We start from the raw sequence: 18,937 nt of genomic DNA on the forward strand, positions 1-18,937 counted from the left end.
ACACACTTCGACATGAGTTTGTAAGTATTATACGTATGCTTTAAATCGTCAAAAATGTATATGTTATTTGAAGATTTATCTTATGATTAATTGTTAACTTTGTAGGAAGTTGTCGTGAAGCGCCCTCCGATACGCAGAGAGGAGAAGTATGGTTACAAGCATGGACTTGTGGCCCTTTTGACCCAGCTGCTGGCAGGAGGAGGGAGAGACCGTCGACTGGGAGGCATTACAATGAGGGTCACATCCTCCATATATGATTTTTTTTGGTAGCTGTGGTCTTCTTATTATAGTTGTGCTCATTCATTGTATACATGTACAATTTCATGCTTATTTTTATGGTTTTGCATTTCGTTTACGATTATGATGATGGTATGAAAATCAGGTTATGGTTATGGTTTTGCAAATATGGTATGGCAATCATGGTATGGTTATGGTATGACACACATGTTATGGTTATGGTTATGGTTTTGCAATGATGGTATGACAATCATGTTATGGTTATGGTTTGACAATCAGGTTATGGTTATGGTTTTGCAATTATGGTATGACTGTTATGGTTATGGTATGATAAGCAGGTTATGGTTATGGTATGACAAGCATGTTATGGTTATTATTATGGCATGGCAAACATATTATGTTTATGGTTTTGCAAATACGGTTTGGCAATCATGTTACAGTTATGGTTTGGCAATCAGCTTATGGTTATGGTTTTGCAATGATGGTATGGATGTTATGGTTATGGTATGACAAGCAGGTTATGGTTATGGTCATGGTATGACAAACAGATTATGTTTATGGTTGTGCAAATACAATTTGGCAATCATGTTATGGTTATAATTTGGCAATCAGCTTATGGTTATGGTTTTGCAATGATGGTATGGCTGTTATGGTTATGGTATGACAAGCAGGCTATGGTTATGGTATGACAAGCAGGTTATGGTTATGGTTATGGTATGGCATGCAGATTATGTTTATGGTTTTGCAAATACGGTTTGACAATCACGTTATGGTTATACCGGCAATTTTCAAATCATGTTTTAATTATGGTCAAAAATCTTCATGTCCTTGTGCCTATGGTTTGGGAGTTGAAGTTATGATTATGCATTTGGAAACTTGTCATGTTTAAGCTTTTGATTTTGTGGTTTTGTTATGCTTTACAATTTTGCTAATGTGTACTTACTCCCTCTTCAATGTCAAACTGTAGGTGGAGTGCGGTTGCTTTTGCACTCTTCCTTTGGGCAGAGAGGGCTATTTCTTAGTGCTACAGTACATACAACATCAGTTCTTAGCCCTCTCTGTCCATTTTTTTTTTGCAAGTTTTGCCGTTTGTATAGGTATCGGTATACGTGAGGGCTGTTTCTTAGTGCTACAGTACATACAACATCAGTTCCTAGCCCTCTCTGTCCATTTTTTTTTTGCAGGTTTTGCCGTCTGTACAGGTATCGGTATACGTGTTCTAATAAACCTCGAAATAGGCATCGAAATAGGTGTAGAAAATATCGACGCTTATTTTAGCGCGATTACCGATGTAAACTTCATTGCGTATTTCGACGAAAGAGATACCGATTTGTGTACCAGTGATACGATGTCGATGCTTGTTTCGACGTTCATACCAAGGCTTTTCACTTTTAAAACAAACTTTGAGTCGTCGGTATCGACGCACGGAGTGTTGTAGTGAAGCTTGCATACATGTAACTTGATTATGGCTTCTTGGTAACATTTCTTGGCCCAAGGTTGGCATAGAAAAAGAGAGCGAGTAATGTATGATCATTGCATTTCTCCTAAGCTACGTGTGGTTACTTCTCTTGCAGATGTGGGTCGCTTAGGCCAATAAAACCCTTGCCTTCAGCAATTTTTAGCCGAAAAAAATTGAAGCCGAAAAAAATTGACGTTAGTGGTGTCCATTTCAGCGTACACTTTTAACACGAAAATTGCAGCGTAGAATTTTACAACTCAAAATGTATATTGGGTAGCAGCATTCGTAAGCAAAGGGTGGTCATCGTCTTTTGGAGTTTCCACCTTGCTGCCATCGCCTTCGCTTTCAGGGTAAGATCTCTCTCTCTCTCTCTCTCTCACACACACACACACACACACACACACACACACACACGTTCTTGCTCTTGCTTCTGCCACTCTAAGTAGCCAAGCAAGTACGAATTCTCCCTCTCTCTTGGTGTGTGTGTGTGTGTGTGAGAGAGAGAGAGAGAGAGAGAGAGAGAGAGAGAGAGAGAGAGAGAGGGGGAGGGGTGCCTTATTGGGCATGTCATATACTAATAGCTGATTTTGACGTAAAGTTGAGAATCAGATTTAACAGTGTTGGTTGCAAAGTAGAAAAATTCTGCAATGCTGTTACTAGGGAGGTTACTTTTTCTGGCTTCATTATTATTTTGTTGCTTCCCCTGTTCATGAATTCAATTGTCTAAAGTGGCTTTGTACATGTACACTTCTGCTTTTCAATTTTCTCTGAAGACGTATGTTCAAAGCAGTTAATCCATCTTGACTGGCTGTCCATTTATGGCCTACGTGCTCATTGTTCTGGCAAGGAAGTCTCGATGCACTTGAGTAGCCATCTCATCTTGGAAAATTTTGATGCGCTCACAACAATATTCAGTTATCTCATTCAAATAGTAATCTTGATGCACTAGATTGTTAGACGCCTTTGCAACACAAAAAAACAAGAGCTTTCTAGGCCAAAAACGAACTCTTGTTTCTTCTTCTCCTCCTCTTGTCGTTCTTCTTCACCCCACTTCATAGCTTCCATTTGTAGGTTGACGTAGGACGAGTTTTTCTCCTTAAAAGGAAAAATAAATAAATTATGTAGAATCTCCATGTTCTCTATCATGCTGTTTGGATCGTGCTTCGATTTGTAGAGGGCAAGGGAGCAAGCTGAGGTTTGATACCACTGTAATCACTTCCGATGAGGGATTGGGCTGACAGACAGAGAGAATTGCAATCTACATACTTGGCGATACTTTTAGTACTTTGAAAAAACTGTAAAGAGAAAGAGAGAATCCATGCAAGACACAGAGTGGCAGAGTTCCACCTCTAGGTGGCACTAGCCCCAAAGACTGGTGCCCCTTTTGGTATTTCTTTATTATTGATTCACAAAGGTACAATGTGTCACAAACTTGGACACCCCAAGTCAAGATTCTACCGCGAGACAGCAGAGATTCACTTCAAAAGAGTTCACAATTCACACTTGAGTCGACACGGCCCGGCGTAGTTTTGTGCCTAGAGATATTGGCTCCAAAGACTGGCGCCCCTTTCGTTTTTTTTTTTTTGTATTAATTTGTCTTTAAAGTACATAGGTGCTCACTCTCAGACTCTACGTCCAGATGCTATGAGAAGTGAGGGCCTAACCCACTTATTTATTTGTACAAGGGATGCCCAAAAGTAGAGCCCCAAAAGCAGTAATCGAAAAGCTTCTCAAAAATAAAGCAACTGAGCCCAAAAGCTGCCAATTCAGCCAACGTATTTTCCGAAAATCCGTACGCTCTGCCACGTCAGCAAGTGAGCGCAAAAAGCGGGATTTCCGCGGTCTGTCAGCGGATTTGGCTCCGCAAAATCCAGAAATGTCTACCACGTGTCATGCCGGCCACTTGGGGTGTGTCCAGGTCTGCTGCCACTCGGTGAGTGTGTCCAGGAGCATGCCACGTCACCCATTTGTGACACAATGTTCTAGGCTTCTCCACGCGGTAGAATAATACCAGAGAGAGAACCCTAGTTACATATTTAAAGGCTCTTGGCCCAAACTCAAAAGCTTTCCATGAAAAGCACGGAAGTCTAAAAGCATCTGCTTTATTTATGGTTTAGGCCCCTCGGCTGGCTCCTGTAAGTTGTTGGGGGTTTGTCAAGCCACTGAAGAACGGAACCAACTTGCAGATCCCGACCAAGGAGCCTAAACCCTAAGTGAAGAAGCAAGAGGAGCAATAGAAGTTTTACCAACTTACAAAGTCTTGCCAAGTGGTCTATTTTTAAAGAAGAGTTCCCACCAACTTATGGGACCCCATCCGATGGGGCCCAAGGTACCTAAAGCCCTTAAAATAAAGCGGGACCCCACACACACACACCTAATCTCTTGTGGAAAAGGTGATGATGTGGCAGCTGTACAGACGCGTGCAATTTACGTTGATGACGTAGTAGGCTGTACGGACTTCCGCATTTACGTTGGACTGCTAACGTGGTAGTTGTACGGAATTCCTTGTTTTGTGCTGGCAACTTTTTGGCGCTAGAGCTTCTGAAGACCAGATGCTTTTGAGTTTGATGCTTTTCATGTAAATGCTTTTCATAGGCCAAGGGCCTCTAAATATGTGTAGAGGGCTCACTCTCTGGCACTCTTCCGGGTGAAGGTGCAGAGCGTGAGTACCGGCATTGTACCAAGTTCAAGTAATATAAAGAAATACTGAAAGGTATACCAAGGTTTGGGGCCAGTGCTCTCTTGCGATGGAACTCCACCACTCCTTGTCTCGTGTCGTGCATCTCTTTCAGTTCAGTTGTTATTTGAAGTGCTTTTTTGAAAGTATACCGGTCCCACCAAAGAGCAGACATAGCAAACCGGCGTTTCCAAAGTCTAATGGAATTTTATTTGAAGTATCTTCGTGTCCTGACCCCGGACTTATTAGCCACTCCCACCCTTACTTCATCGCGCAACGGGTGCACTCCCGTCTGCATTGCTCTATCTTACAGGGCATAAGCCATAAAGATCACTTGCAAAGAAGGATCAAGGATTTTATTTTTCAAGCCGCTATTTTTCTCAGAGGCAATGCCATGTAGTGGTGGATGTTTATAGCTACCAAGCCGCACACTTCAAGGACTTGGCAAGCTTTCAAGAAAATTTTGCTCGAAGTTACATGCCTTCAGACATTTTCCTTCGGATCGCAACTTCTGGCAAAGTGGGGTATCCTAAAATGCTTGCCACAGAAACCCTAGCAGATTAAAACTTGACATCTCTCAATAGGTGTCTCTTCTCGAGTTGGAGGTCCAATATGATTGGTATGTCTTGGAACTACCATCACCACCAGAGGAACATTGTTTGTCTAGGCTTGTTTCAACTGTTCAAGAGCTTATGAACCATGTTGCGGTCGGCTACAACCTTATGGAAGAAATCTAGCCCTAATTTTGGTGCAGGTTTTAGGATGGAAAGCCAGTCGTCTTTTCGAGCTCGACTGATGTCGAGATTGCTTTTCAAGTTTGAGTTGTGTTTGAGAACTTGTTTGGATATCTTGTTTGGAAATTGTTTGAAATAGATGGTATCTGTTTTAAACCTGTCTTGGTGCCGATTTGAACTGTTTGACTCTAGTTTTAATACCGGTTTCAATGATTGGTGATTTTACTCTCGGGTGGAGTAGTGAGAAATGCCGTTTTGGTATTGTCTGAATCTCGGAACGACGCAGATGGGATGTCTGGGGAGCGTTTCGTTGTATGCTTGAAAACCTCGGAATGACGCGGATGGGGTGTTTGGGGAGCGTTTTGTTGTATGCTGGAAAACCTCCGAACGATGCAGACGGGATGTCTGGGGAGCGTTTGGTTGTATGCTTGAATCTCCGAGCGACGCAGGCTGCGATCTGGGGAGCGTTTGGTTGTACCAGTCCTCTGAACTCGTGGCCCCTACCTTTTTAGGTTATTTGCGGGAGGAGTGACGAGGTAGTCGTTGAGTAGCTTCATACCGCAGATCGTCTGTCTTGGGGGAGTGCTGAGTGGCGCTGTTCGTTGTCTTGTAACATGCATTTGTGTTGCATTGTGATGTGCCAACCACTAAATATTCCTTATTGGATGAGATAGTTATGGGAAACCAACGACCTAGGATATCAAGAGCTCCGATCTGGAATGAGACTCCTTATTGGATGAGATACTTCTGGGAAACCAACAACCCAGGATATCAAGAGCTTCGATCTGGAATGAGACTCCTTATTGGATGAGATACTTCTTGAAAACCAACGACCCATGATATCAAGAGCTTTGATCTGGATTGAGAAAAGTAATCGTCCCTCGGAATGTCGCTTGTAATGACCCTCAGAAATTTTTGAGCTAACTTGAGTTGTTTTGCAGATATATGGTAATCGCGTACGATTACTTTCTTTCAAGAAGGGGGGATGTCACAAACTGCTGACGTGTCAAGCCACTGAAGAACGGAAACCAACGTGTCTAAGTGAAGAAGCAGAAGCAGCAGAAGAAGTTTTACCAACTTACAGAGTCTTGCCAAGTGGCCTATTTTTAAAGAAGAGCTCCCACCAACTTATGGGACCTCGTCCGATGGGGCCCATGTAACCGGCCTGTTCAATCCAAAAAGGGCGGTAGACTTTACCTTAAACCTTGATTTAGCTTTCACCCATTATTAGTCGTTTATTTTACCTGTACTTTCAAGACACAACAAAGGGGAGAGGGATACAGGCTGCTAGATTGCACCTGTATGAGTAGACGGACACCAGATTGGCCCCTAACTTAGGCGCCCCTTTCGGTATTTCTTTATTGTTCAAAAGAGGGAATAAACGCTGTGGTTCCTACAAGCTGCCCCGCACAAACTCGGCTGAATTTCCACTGTTCCAGCCCGATTTCGGCAGCATAACTGTACTAGAACCCTTCACGGTCAGTATTCCCACGCATTGGCCGACTTTCCCGACGCATACGGGCACTTTGCAAAACCTGGCGAGAATCTGCAGCACGCTGAATTCTCTGTTTTCAGCCCTGAAAATGCGCCAGATCACCTGTACAGCGGTTCCCTTGCATCCCCGAACCTCCTGGGGGTATTAGGGTCCGTTTAGGGCCAAAACCCTAAACCTGCAAAAATACACAGCAGGCTGTAATTCACTGTTTCGGGCTCCGTTTCACGTGCCGGTCGCATCCGTAGCAAGTCCTCGAGCTCCCGCACCTGTAGGGCTACTTGCCCTTTGAATCGGACGAGATTTCTGGCATGAAACCTCTCCGAATTCACCTGTACCTGCGGGGGGATTATCCGCTAGCTAATCTAGTACCTGTGCAAGAGGCTCTTGCCTCGGCAATCGCGCATGAACCCACACAACTGTACATTGGTCAAATGAAGAGCCCACTAGAGGGGCATAACATACTACCAAAGGGGAGAGAGAGGGCAGTGCGTAGCGTGCAGGGCATCACTCCTGGCACCGCACTGTACATAGGAGGGAAAGCAAGCACTCCATAGCTCTTAACCTGTGACAGGCTGAAAATGAGCCTCTTTTCTCTTCAAATTCAGCGCCCCCTTCTCTTGCATGAGGAAAGTGCACCAGAAGGTGCCACTTGGCACATTTATAAGCATTTTCCCGTTTCGGGGTTGCCGTCTAAAAGTATCCCAACCGGTTGCCCAGTTGACTTCACGGCAGAGTAAGAAAATGTTCCCCTTGTCATTCCGAAGATAATGACGTCAACACATTTTCAGGTCCCAAAATAGCAGTTCCCTAAATTTTAGGAGATACTGCCATTGTATCTTTCTAGGTCATCCGACCCTCTTTGTACACTACGGCCACATCCAAAACTGAAATGTAGCCTCTGTAGCAAAGGATTCCACTTTGGCTAGTCAATGACCCCACTTGGCTAACCATAGTCCTTGTCCAACCTTAGTGCTCTCTTGCCCTCAGGCCTGGACTCCCTCTGGACAGTTCCACACTAGCTATGCAATGCAGGGCAGTTAGATTTCCCGAGGGGTGTTTCCAAAAAGTGAAAGTAAATAGATATTAAGAAAGAAATCAACAAAAAGGATAGATAGTAGTCACACGCTGGTGACATACCCCCCTCTTGAAATCTCAAACGTCCTCGTTTGCATCTATGTCGTACATGCTTACTGTCAACACTGATGTATTCAACACCTGTCGACACATATACGACACATACATGCTCATTGTCAACCCTGGTGTATTCAACACCTCGTCGACTCATGTATTGCTTGCGTGTGAACCCTGTCCCAATGACATAGTGGTAGCTGCGGACTCTGCCATTGCTTTGAGTCACTAACTTTCCAATGACAAAATGGTAGCTGCACATTTTGCCACTGTCTTATAGTACACGTTGGATCCCGTAACACTTTCGAGCATACCCAAACCGACAGTTTAAGAATGCAGTTACACATGTACTCTTCAATAGAAGCAATCACTGTATCCTTGACAAACTGACAAGAAATACTCACTTCTATAGCACTAACCAAACTTTTGGACATTCCATAAGAGCAATTGCCAAACTGACAATCTGTACAGCTCTAACATTCATGTAACAGGTATTTGATTTGAGCTCACTTTAAATACCATGTACATCATTTGTTTCAGAAGCCATTGTCACACTGACAATCCATTTAGCTTTGAAATTCAAGGGGTCAAGGTAGGTTGCAAATCGAAGGCTTCAAGGTAAAGTGATAACACAGTTGGTGACTCTGCAAGTTCACCTTCTTCCATCCACTTCGCATCCATTGGTGGATAGTTTCTGAACTTTACCAAGTAACGCCTAGCAACCTTGCCTTTCACTTTCCTTTCTTTGTGTGCCAAAATCTGTTCAGGGACCAAGATCTCGTCAAGTTCCTCGACTTCCGGCTGATGTTCAGCTGGCATATCTTCTGGCACATCACCCACATAGGGTCTGAGAAGACTCACATGAAACGCATTGTGAATCTTCCAACTGTCAGGCAATTTCAGCCTATATGCAACATCACTGATTATGTCGCACACTTGAAAAGGTCCTTAGTAACGCATGCTGAGCTTTGGAAACAGTCTTTCCTTGCCCTTCATCTTCTTTAACCTTGCCTTTTCAAAGCATAAAAGCACCCAATCACCAAGTGAATATACCACTTCACGACGGTGACGATCAGCTGCTTTCTTTTGTTTTGCCTGAGTCCTTTCTAAGGCCACTTTGACCTTCTTGTACATTTCATCCATGTCCTGAACATACTTATCTGCTTCAAATATCTTGTCCTTTGTATGCAGTATGGGAGGAACTTTCTTGCCACCTTCAACTATCTCAAAGGGTGCCTTGCCAGTTGATGAATGCACTGTATTATTGTATGCATACTCCACCAATGGCAAATACTACTCCCACTTTCCTTTATGCTCTGACACATAGCACTTCAGCAGATCTAGGACAATAGAATTTGCCTCTTCTGACTGCCCATCTGTTTGAGGATGAAATGACGAAGAGAATTTGAGCGTGGTGCCCATATTCTCAAACAAGCCTCTCCAGAACAAACTTGTCATGCGTGGATCACGGTCGCTAACAATCGACTGTGGCATGCCATGATACTTGAAAATATTGCTCATAAACAAGCGTGCCATCTGATCTGGCTTTATCTTCTTCCTGACAAGAATAAAATGAGCCTGTTTGGTGAATCTGCAAATAATGGTCCAAATACCATCGTTTCCTGTCTGCGTTCTCGGAAGATCAAAGATAAAATCCATAGAAATACTTTCCCATGGTTTATCTGGAATAGGTAGTGGTTGCAACAACCCTGGTGCCTTTTGCCTGTCAAACTTGACCTTTTGGCATATTAGGCATTCTCGCACAAAGGCATCCACATCCCTTCTCAATGTAGGCCAATAGAAGAATGTCTCAACCGCTTTAACTGTAGCATCGATACCACGATGCCCTGCATACGGTGGGACATGACTCTCTTCCATAACTTTGCGTCGCAATGGCTTTGTGACACACAATCTGCCATGCATCATCATGAACCCGTCTTTAAGAAGATAGTGTTCATGACGTTGTCCATCCATTAGTTGCTCGAAGACCCTTGCAAAATCTTCATCATTTGCATACTGTTCTCTCATATCATCAAGTTCATGATGATAAGGAATCGACACAGCTGAAATTTGTGGCTTCCTTGACAAGGCATCAGCCACAACGTTCTTCTTGCCTTCCACATGCACAATCTGAAAATGGAACATGGACAAGATATTTGCCCATCGCATATGCTTCTCAGATAACTTTGTTTGTGTCAAGAAGTATCGCAAGGTCTGATGATCCGTTTGGACAACGAAATCTGCACCTAGCAAGTAGTGTTTCCAACTTAAGAGCGCATGAATCACAGCCAGTAACTCTTTCTCATAGACCTGCATGGTCATCTCTGGCCCTTGCAAAATTTTGCTCTCATAGGCTACTACCCTGCCATCTTGCATTAGCACTGCACCAATGCTACTACCGCAGGCATCACACTGGACCACAAATGACTTCCTAAGATCTGGCAACACAATGACTGGATCTGAAGTCATCTTTTCCTTTAAGAGATTAAAAGCTGAAATCTCTTTTTGTGTCCATCTAAAGGTGACTGCCTTCTTTTGAAGAGCATGTAAAGGTGAAGCAATCTCAGCGAAATTTCGGATAAACCTTTTGTAATAGGAGCATAGTCCCAAAAAGCTTCGGACATCATGCACCGTCTTCAAATTTGGCCATGACTTGATCGCTTCAACTTTTGCAGGATCCATTCTGACACCATCCTTTGAGACAATGTGTCCCAGAAAGTAATCTCTTCTAGAAAAAACTCACTTTTCTTTGCATTGATGAGCAACCTATGACTGCGTAGCTCTTTGAACACAATGGTCAAGTGATGCCTATGCTCCTCTTCATTCTTTGAGTAGACTATCATGTCATCAAAGAATGTACCAACAAACTGCTGGTGTGGACGGAAAATTCTGTCCATCATCCTATTGAACGTAGCAGGAGCATTTGTGAGACCAAAGGGCATCACTAAAAATTCGTAAAGGCCAAACGTCGTTCTAAAAGCAGTCTTGTGCACATCCTCTGATCTAATGCGGATCTGATGGTACCCACTCTTTAGATCTATCCTGCTAAACATAGCTGCTCCTTCTAATTTGTCCATAATATCATCAATTCTAGGTATAGGGAACCTATTCTTGATGGTATTCTTGTTCAGTGCACGGTAGTCGATGCACATACGCCATGAGCCATCCTTTTTCTGCACCAACAACACTGGAGAACAGAATGGAGATGAACTGATTCAGCCCCTTTTCTAACAGCTCCTGTACTTGGCCCATTATCTCTTTCTGCTGAGCCGCACTAACCCTGTACGGAGGCTTATTTGGTGGGCTACTGCCTGGCACCAAATCTATCGCATGGTCCTCGGGTCTCTCTGGCGGTAATTGAGATGGTAATGAATCGGAAAAACAGTCACTATACTGTTGTAAAAACATTGACCTTTCTTTATCTAGCACAGATAAATTTGATTCATCACAATCTGACACTTCACGTGCAAAAACCAAGTACGCAGAAAGATGCTTTTTCATTACAGAAGTAATAGCAGAAGCTGATACAGTAGAAATAGACTCCCCTTTAAGCTTTACATCCAGAATATGAGTCTTTCCCCTGCTCTGTACAGTGATCTTTTTGTTGTAGGCATCCATGATTCCCTGTACACGAAATAACCAAGGAATACCTAACAACACATCACATCCGTCCAGTGGCATGATGTAAAATTCTTCAGCATCTACATAGGACTGGATATGTAGACGTAACTTTCCAATGATGGGTGTCACAGCCTCTGTATGGCCAGGACATGTCAAACCTGCCTCTGCTGTATACCCCATCTCTTCAGGTCTGATTCCCAACTTTGAAGCCAATTCTGGGGAAATGAAGTTGGCTTTGGCACCTGGATCAAAGAAGATAAGCACCGTTTGATCCCTGACCTTTCCCCATGCTCTGCAAAGCTCACTTGCATCTGAATTTGGCTTGTCGCCCACCATATCTGGCACTAGACCAGCCATGGGCTTCTTTCCTTTCCTGTCTTCCTTGTCATCAGAATCAACTGGCCTTTTCTTTGTAGGATAGTTGTAAGCAATGTGGCCAGGCTGCTCACATATAAAGCATTTGTTCTCTGTCCTAAGGACGTTCTTTTGCTCTTCTGACTTGCGAGGAAAACGTCTTTTCCATTTCTTTGCTGGTCCCTTTTCTGATTCAGCCGTAGCTTTATCTTTCCCTGCGTTGGCTGACTCCTGAGTCCCTTTAGGAGCCTCATTGGGAACGTGCTTCTTGGCTGAATTTTTCTTGCCTGATCCTGCCTTGACGCCAATGTTAAATTCACAATCTTCTCCCTTGAGCAAACCATTGCCAGTGTTTGCTACCTCGATGAGCTGCGTCAAAGTAGTGACTTTTGTCTTCGTGCAGTACTTTCTCAATCCTTTGGGTAGGCCACAACAGTATTTTTCAATCTGTTCAGTCAATGGCACAAACCTATAGGAAGTTACTGGAAGTAGAGCTTTCCAAAACTTCCGATTGTAATCATCCAGATTTCTGCAAGTAGCAGCATTTAGCTGGTGCCATTCTGTCATGACATCTGCTTCAAAGTCATCAGATAACCATGCTGCTGCAAAAATCTGCTTGAAGTAAATCCATGTGGACGGAGCTTGCCCTTGAAGCAATAAAGTTGTCCACCATTGTCCCGCATTCCCTGTCAAGAAAGTGGCTGCCTTGCGGACCTTTGAAGCCTCTGTAAAATTGCCCCCTGCATAGGCCTTGTCAAACTGCTGGAGAAATGAGAGAGCCTTCTTCCTGTCATCAAACCCTGTAAAGGTCGTGAATGACACACCTTTGCCACCTTCTTTGTACGGAGTTGGCCTCTCCAGCGGCGTTAAATTGTCATATGGAAGTGACTGAAACATGGGAACACTATTAGGGTTCATCTGTGTTCCTTGGCCGCTATTAACTTGACCTGGAAATGCCATATTTGGCTGCTGATTTGTAATTCCAGCCATACCAAAATTTGCCTGGGGCATCCCAAATTGGCCCTGAGTGCTCTGAAACCCTGGTTGCATACCCATGACACTGTACATGGGGTTAGGCATCATCGTTTGAGCACCCCCGAACACTGTTCCTGGCGTATAAAACTGATTTCCAGGTGCATGACCAGCCATGCTCTGGAATACCGATCCACCTCCAAAATAGCCAGGGTGTACTGAAGGTGGTGGGAAGACCTGTTGCATAGCCTGTAGGTTGCTTCCCTGCCCATTAGAACCAGCTATAGGCTGCTGAAAGGTGGCGGGCTGAATTGGTACAGCCTGAAAGACTGGCATCTCAGCCACCTGTTCTTGCACCTTAGGCATAGGTCGTGGAGACTGCATGTTCTCCGTCAAGTGTACAGGTGTTTCCATTGACTGTGCGGTATGAATCACCTGTGCTCGAGCCTTAACAGGCTTTTGAATATGATCCAGTGACCCAACTTGCTGAGACGGAACAGGAGGTTGCAGAAAGGCTAAAAACCTCGGATTCTGCATTACTTGTGTGAACATAGCCACAGCAGTAGCCAACTGGGTCCTGAATATATCGTCATCTGTCTGTGGTGGTCTTGAGGACTCACCCACTTCATGTGTCTGTTGACCCTGTGAAGAGGAAACCTCTTCAGTCACATCATCTTGTCTGTCAGCCATAATTGCAATTCCCTGTGTCTGGTCTATGATCTCCTGTGTCTTCAAGCTTAAACTAACCAAGGCTCACTTCTATGGGAAAAAGTGATTTAATCCCGTCGATGGAACCATGTAACCGGCCTGTTCAATCCAAAAAGGGCGGTAGACTTTACTTTAAACCTTGATTTAGCTTTCACCCATTATTAGTCGTCTATTTTACCTGTACTTTCAAGACACAACAAAGGGGAGAGGGATACAGGCTGCTAGATTGCACCTGTATGAGTAGACGGACACCAGATTGGCCCCTAACTTAGGCGCCCCTTTCGGTATTTCTTTATTGTTCAAAAGAGGGAATAAATGCTGTGGTTCCTACAAGCTGCCCCGCACAAACTCGGCTGAATTTCCACTGTTCCAGCCCGATTTCGGCAGCATAACTGTACTAGAACCCTTCACGGTCAGTATTCCCACGCATTGGCCGACTTTCCCGACGCATACGGGCACTTTGCAAAACCTGGCGAGAATCTGCAGCACGCTGAATTCTCTGTTTTCAGCCCTGAAAATGCGCCAGATCACCTGTACAGCGGTCCCCTTGCATCCCCGAACCTCCTGGGGGTATTAGGGTCCGTTTAGGGCCAAAACCCTAAACCTGCAAAAATACACAGCAGGCTGTAAGTCACTGTTTCGGGCTCCGTTTCGCGTGCCGGTTGCATCCGTAGCAAGTCCTCGAGCTCCCGCACCTGTAGGGCTACTTGCCCTTTGAATCGGACGAGATTTCTGGCGTGAAACCTCTCCGAATTCACCTGTACCTGCGGGGGGATTAGCCGCTAGCTAATCTAGTACCTGTGCAAGAGGCTCTTGCCTCGGCAATCGCGCATGAACCCACACAACTGTACATTGGTCAAATGAAGAGCCCACTAGAGGGGCATAACATACTACCAAAGGGGAGAGAGAGGGCAGTGCGTAGCGTGCAGGGCATCACTCCTGGCACCGCACTGTACATAGGAGGGAAAGCAAGCACTCTATAGCTCTTAACCTGTGACAGGCTGAAAATGAGCCTCTTTTCTCTTCAAATTCAGCGCCCCCTTCTCTTGCATGAGGAAAGTGCACCAGAAGGTGCCACTTGGCACATTTATAAGCATTTTCCCGTTTCGGGGTTGCCGTCTAAAAGTATCCCAACCGGTTGCCCAGTTGACTTCACGGCAGAGTAAGAAAATGTTCCCCTTGTCATTCCGAAGATAATGACGTCAACACATTTTCAGGTCCCAAAATAGCAGTTCCCTAAATTTTAGGAGATACTGCCATTGTATCTTTCTAGGTCATCCGACCCTCTTTGTACACTACGGCCACATCCAAAACTGAAATGTAGCCTCTGTAGCAAAGGATTCCACTTTGGCTAGTCAATGACCCCACTTGGCTAACCATAGTCCTTGTCCAACCTTAGTGCTCTCTTGCCCTCAGGCCTGGACTCCCTCTGGACAGTTCCACACTAGCTATGCAATGCAGGGCAGTTAGATTTCCCGAGGGGTGTTTCCAAAAAGTGAAAGTAAATAGATATTAAGAAAGAAATCAACAAAAAGGATAGATAGTAGTCACACGCTGGTGACAGCCCAAGGGACCTAAAGCCCTTAAAACAAAGCGGAACCACAGACACGTCTAATCTCTTGCGAAAAAGTTGATGATGTGGCAGCTGTACGGACGCCTGCAATTTACGCTGATGACGTGGCAGGCTGTATGGACTTTTATCTTTTACATTGAATTGTTGACTTGGCGGCAACTTTTTGGCGCTAGAGCTTTTGAAGACCAGATGCTTTTGAGTTTGATGCTTTTCATGTAACTGCTTTTTATAGGCCAAGGGCCTATAAATATGTTTATTAGAGGGCTCAGTCTCTGGCACTCTTCCGGGTGAATGTGCAGAGCGTGAGTACTGGCATTGTACCGAATTCAAGAAATATAAAGAAATACCGAAAGGGGCGCCAAGGTTTGGGGCCACTGCTCTCTTGGCGTGGAACTCCGCCACTTCCTGTCTCGTGTCGCACCTCTTTCAGTTCAATTGTTGTTTGAAGTGCTTAAAGTTGTTCAATCTGTTCTTGTCCGTTGGCATGTGGTGCTTGTCTCGTGACAGTAAGCCTAGTACCATGCACATCGGATGGATGACTAGAGCATCGAATAGAAGTATTCGACGATCTAGTGAAAATGTGAGCATTTGTTCACTTGACCAAGTTTTAAGTTTATAAAACAATTCTAAAAGGATCGGTTTGTCGCCGGCTTTTCATGGGGCAACCCTTAAATATAAGAGGGCAGCCTCCAAAATCGGTTGCCCCCTTTTAAAATCAGCACCCTCACTAAAAATGTCCTATATTCTTGGTGTAAGAATGAGCCCTCTTTTTTTTGTGCAAAAAGCAGTTTCTCTCTTCCTGAGAAAATTTGATTCTCTCTCTCTCTCTCTCTCTCTCTCTCTCTCTCTCTCTCAACTTTGTTGTTTTGAAAATGGAGTAGGGAGCTGCTTCTTATGAGATGTTATTGGGAAGAACTTGGTTTAAATTGGCTAAAGTTAAGCAGGATTGGGGTGACGATAAGGTTGTTTTGAAAAAAGGTAAAAAGGTGGTAACTATACCTATGCTGGGGAGGAGAAACATTCCTTTCAAAGAGAGACCATTGTATGCTCAAACCATAAATTTGGTAGAGGAAGTTGAAGATGATGAGGAGGAAGCATTTTTGAAGGCCAACCCATCAATTGTACTTGTATTTGAGGTTGATGTGGAAGGGATTTTGCATAAAGAAGAAGAGTCAATAGAAACAAACCCTGAGCTAGTTCCTGGACAGGAAATACAGGGATTTGAATTGATACAGATGGTAGATCAGAATGAAGCCTCTACTTCAAAAGAAGTACTAGCACAGGAAGAGAAGGAAGCAAGGGATATGGCAGAGAAGATCTACAACAAAAGGTTTGGAGGCTCCAACAGAGTTAAGCAGGATGGGTTGAAGGAGCTCAACTTGGGAACCGAGGAGGATCCAAAGATGGTCAAGGTAAGTATTCATGTGGATGGATAATTTTTGCATGATGTGTTCTAGTTATTGATGGAGTATAAAGATGTTTTTGCATGGGACTATTTTGAGGTAAACAAAATTGATCCTTATCTGCATCAGCATCGTATCAACCTCAAAGAGGATGTAGTTCCGATTGTGCAGCAACGATAGAGGATGAATCTAAATTTTGCTCAATAGGTCATGCAAGAAATTGATTAATTGTTGGTTGTAGGGTTTATCAAGCCAATCCATGAAGTTACATGGTTATAACCCATCATTGTGGTACCCAAGAAGAATGGCAAGATCAGAGTATGTGTTGATTACAGGAAGTTAAATGCAGCTACCATCACTAATCCATTTCCAATGCCATTTTGTGATGCAATATTAGATGCAGTTAGCAGGGAAAGAGATGTATAGCTTTTTGGATGGTTTTTCAGGATATAATCAGATCAAGGTGACAGAAGAGGATCAACATAAAACCGCTTTTATTACAGAGTGGGGGAGCTTTTGCTTCTACAATTATGAACTTTGGACTAAAAAATGGACCACCATTTAACTTTACAGCCTATAAAACATTTGAACCTTACAAGATTTTATGAGGGTCTTTGTCGATGATTTTTCAATTTTTGGTAAGAAGGATTTACACTTACATCATCTGAAGTTGTGTTTTGAGAGATGTAGGATGTTTAGAATATCACTCAACCCATACAAGAGTGTGATGGCTGTAATGAGTGGAGTTCTACTAGGACATGTGGTGTCTAATGAAGGGATGTCTATTGATGAAAAGAAAGTTGAGGTTATTAAATCTGCTAATGTTCCAACAAATGTTAAGGAGTTTAGCAGGTTTGTGGGACAGGTAAAATGGCATGCCAGGTTTATCCAATATTTGAGAAGTCATTCCATATGTTAAAAAAGATGTTATCAGTAGCTTCAATATTATAATCTCCAGATTGAACATTACCATTTCATGTCTTTGTTGATGCATCGGATAGGAGCTGTTCTCATGTAGGTGAAGATCAGAGGATGGTTTAGACTTGTGTATTATGACAGTAGAGTGTTGACATCGGCTGAAAGGAGCTATGCTGTAAATGAGAGAGAAGCTCTTGGGATGGTGTATGCTTTGAATAAATTTAGGCATTATTTGTTGAGCAACATGGTGATTTTTCATGTTGATCACCAGGCATTGATGTATCTGATTAAGAAACCATTGTTAACCTGGAGATTAGCAAGATGGATGTTGTTGTCACAAGAGTTGATTTTGTCATTGTTCACACACTAGGTAAAGAACACGGTATTGCTGATTATTTAAGTAGATTGGAGACAGGTGAAAATCCAATAGGCATTAATGATGATTTGCCAGATGCAGAGTTATTTGAGGTACACAATGTCATATATGAGTCATGGTATGATCAGATAGATGTTGGTATTCTTGACAGATGGAACTATGCCAACAGGATTTTCTGCTGATCAAAGGAGGAAGTTTGCTCTTAAAAGTAGACCCTTTTTGGTGATTGCAAGAGCCTTATATAGGAAAGGAATCAACTAGGTGATTAGGAGATGTGTCCCCGACTTTGAACAAAAGGCTGTGCTTCAAGAAGCTCATTCAAGGGCTGCAGGAGGACATTTTTGAGGGGATATTATAGGTAAAAAGTTCTTACAGGCTGGATTATGGTGGCCCACAGTGTTGAAGGATGCCCATGACCATGCTAGAAGTTGTGTGATTTGCCAGAAGCTTGGTCAGCCTGATTTTAGGGATAGGATGATCAGACATAGGATGTCTGATCATCGTATATTGCCCTCGAACCTTTTCAGAAGTGGGGACTGGATTTTGTGGGACCTATGAAGCCGACTACAAGCAAGGGATGCAAATACATTTTGGTTGCAATAGACTATTGTACCAAATGGGTGGAAGTTGTAGCCCTCAAGGATAACAAAGCTCATAGTGTGGCTCGGTTTCTCTATCATAATATCAGGTTTGGATGTCCTGTTGAATTAGTTAGTGACAGGGGAACTCATTTTTGGAATGAGGTAATTTCTAAATTGACAAAAACTCATATGATTATGCATAAAAAGTCGACAGCTTACTTAAATTTTTAAATACTTCTTGGTTTGAGCGCTGATTCTCCATAACTAAAATCATTGAAGTTCATGTATGATTAGTGCCTTTTGAAAGACGTTGTGTGTGTCATGTGCTAATCGAAGGTGTGAGCTATCACCTCCATCACATCCGTGTCTTTCACATGTTGCCACCAAAGCTTACCGAGTACCTTCCCGTTGGACAACCTTCCTCAGCCATGGTAAAGACCAAGCAAATCATCACCATGCAGCCGGGCCTAAGGAGGATGAGCGGCCAAGGAGACCTCGTCGAAAAGGAGTTGTCCTCAGTGTCGATGTTAGGAGCCCTGAAGTGGAGGAAGAAGGGCATGCCGATGCGGATGCTGTGACAAAAACACCCCTCAGCACAGTGAAGATCCAGCAGTCTCTGATGGACCCATTCATGGACTTCAAAGTGGAAAGAGATTACAAGGCGGAGGCGAATGCTGTTTGGTTGCAGAGGATAGGGTTGA

At 43.6% G+C, this 18,937-nt stretch overlaps 2 protein-coding genes across 3 annotated transcripts in view; both read left to right on the forward strand.

Moving 5' to 3' along the window:
• The first annotated feature begins 1,894 nt into the window (after positions 1–1,894).
• The window catches only part of LOC147437319 (protein CYTOSOLIC ABA RECEPTOR KINASE 7-like), a 45,783-nt gene continuing 28,740 nt past the window's right edge, over positions 1,895–18,937 (forward strand). The window contains exon 1 of one of the 2 annotated variants that reach the window (XM_086486873.1): positions 1,895–2,046. Coding sequence is in view for 1 of the 2 variants with exons in the window: in XM_086486872.1 (XP_086342998.1) it covers position 2,150 (1 nt within the window). In the remaining variant the exon portion in view is untranslated. Of the gene's footprint in view, positions 2,047–2,069; positions 2,151–18,937 lie in introns of those variants that run through there. The other variant, XM_086486872.1, reaches the window with a different exon arrangement.
• LOC147437320 (uncharacterized) lies at positions 15,847–18,842 on the forward strand. Its single transcript, XM_086486875.1, has 2 exons — positions 15,847–16,370; positions 16,603–18,842. The coding sequence occupies exons 1-2, from the start codon at positions 15,858–15,860 to the stop codon at positions 16,702–16,704; spliced, it is 615 nt and encodes a 204-aa protein (XP_086343001.1). The 5' UTR covers positions 15,847–15,857; the 3' UTR covers positions 16,705–18,842.

This window comes from Adiantum capillus-veneris, chromosome 17 (assembly GCF_014529385.1).
Source record: "Adiantum capillus-veneris isolate H3 chromosome 17, ASM1452938v2, whole genome shotgun sequence".
NCBI classification, from domain to species: domain Eukaryota; kingdom Viridiplantae; phylum Streptophyta; class Polypodiopsida; order Polypodiales; family Pteridaceae; genus Adiantum; species Adiantum capillus-veneris.

Excerpts from the sequence above, each read along its gene's own strand:
- LOC147437320 (XM_086486875.1), top strand. The coding sequence starts at position 15,858 with ATGTTATTGGGAAGAACTTGGTTTAAATTGGCTAAAGTTAAGCAGGAT. Across the intron at positions 16,371-16,602 it reads AGGATCCAAAGATGGTCAAG|GGTTTATCAAGCCAATCCAT; the intron begins GTAAGTATTCAT and ends TGTTGGTTGTAG.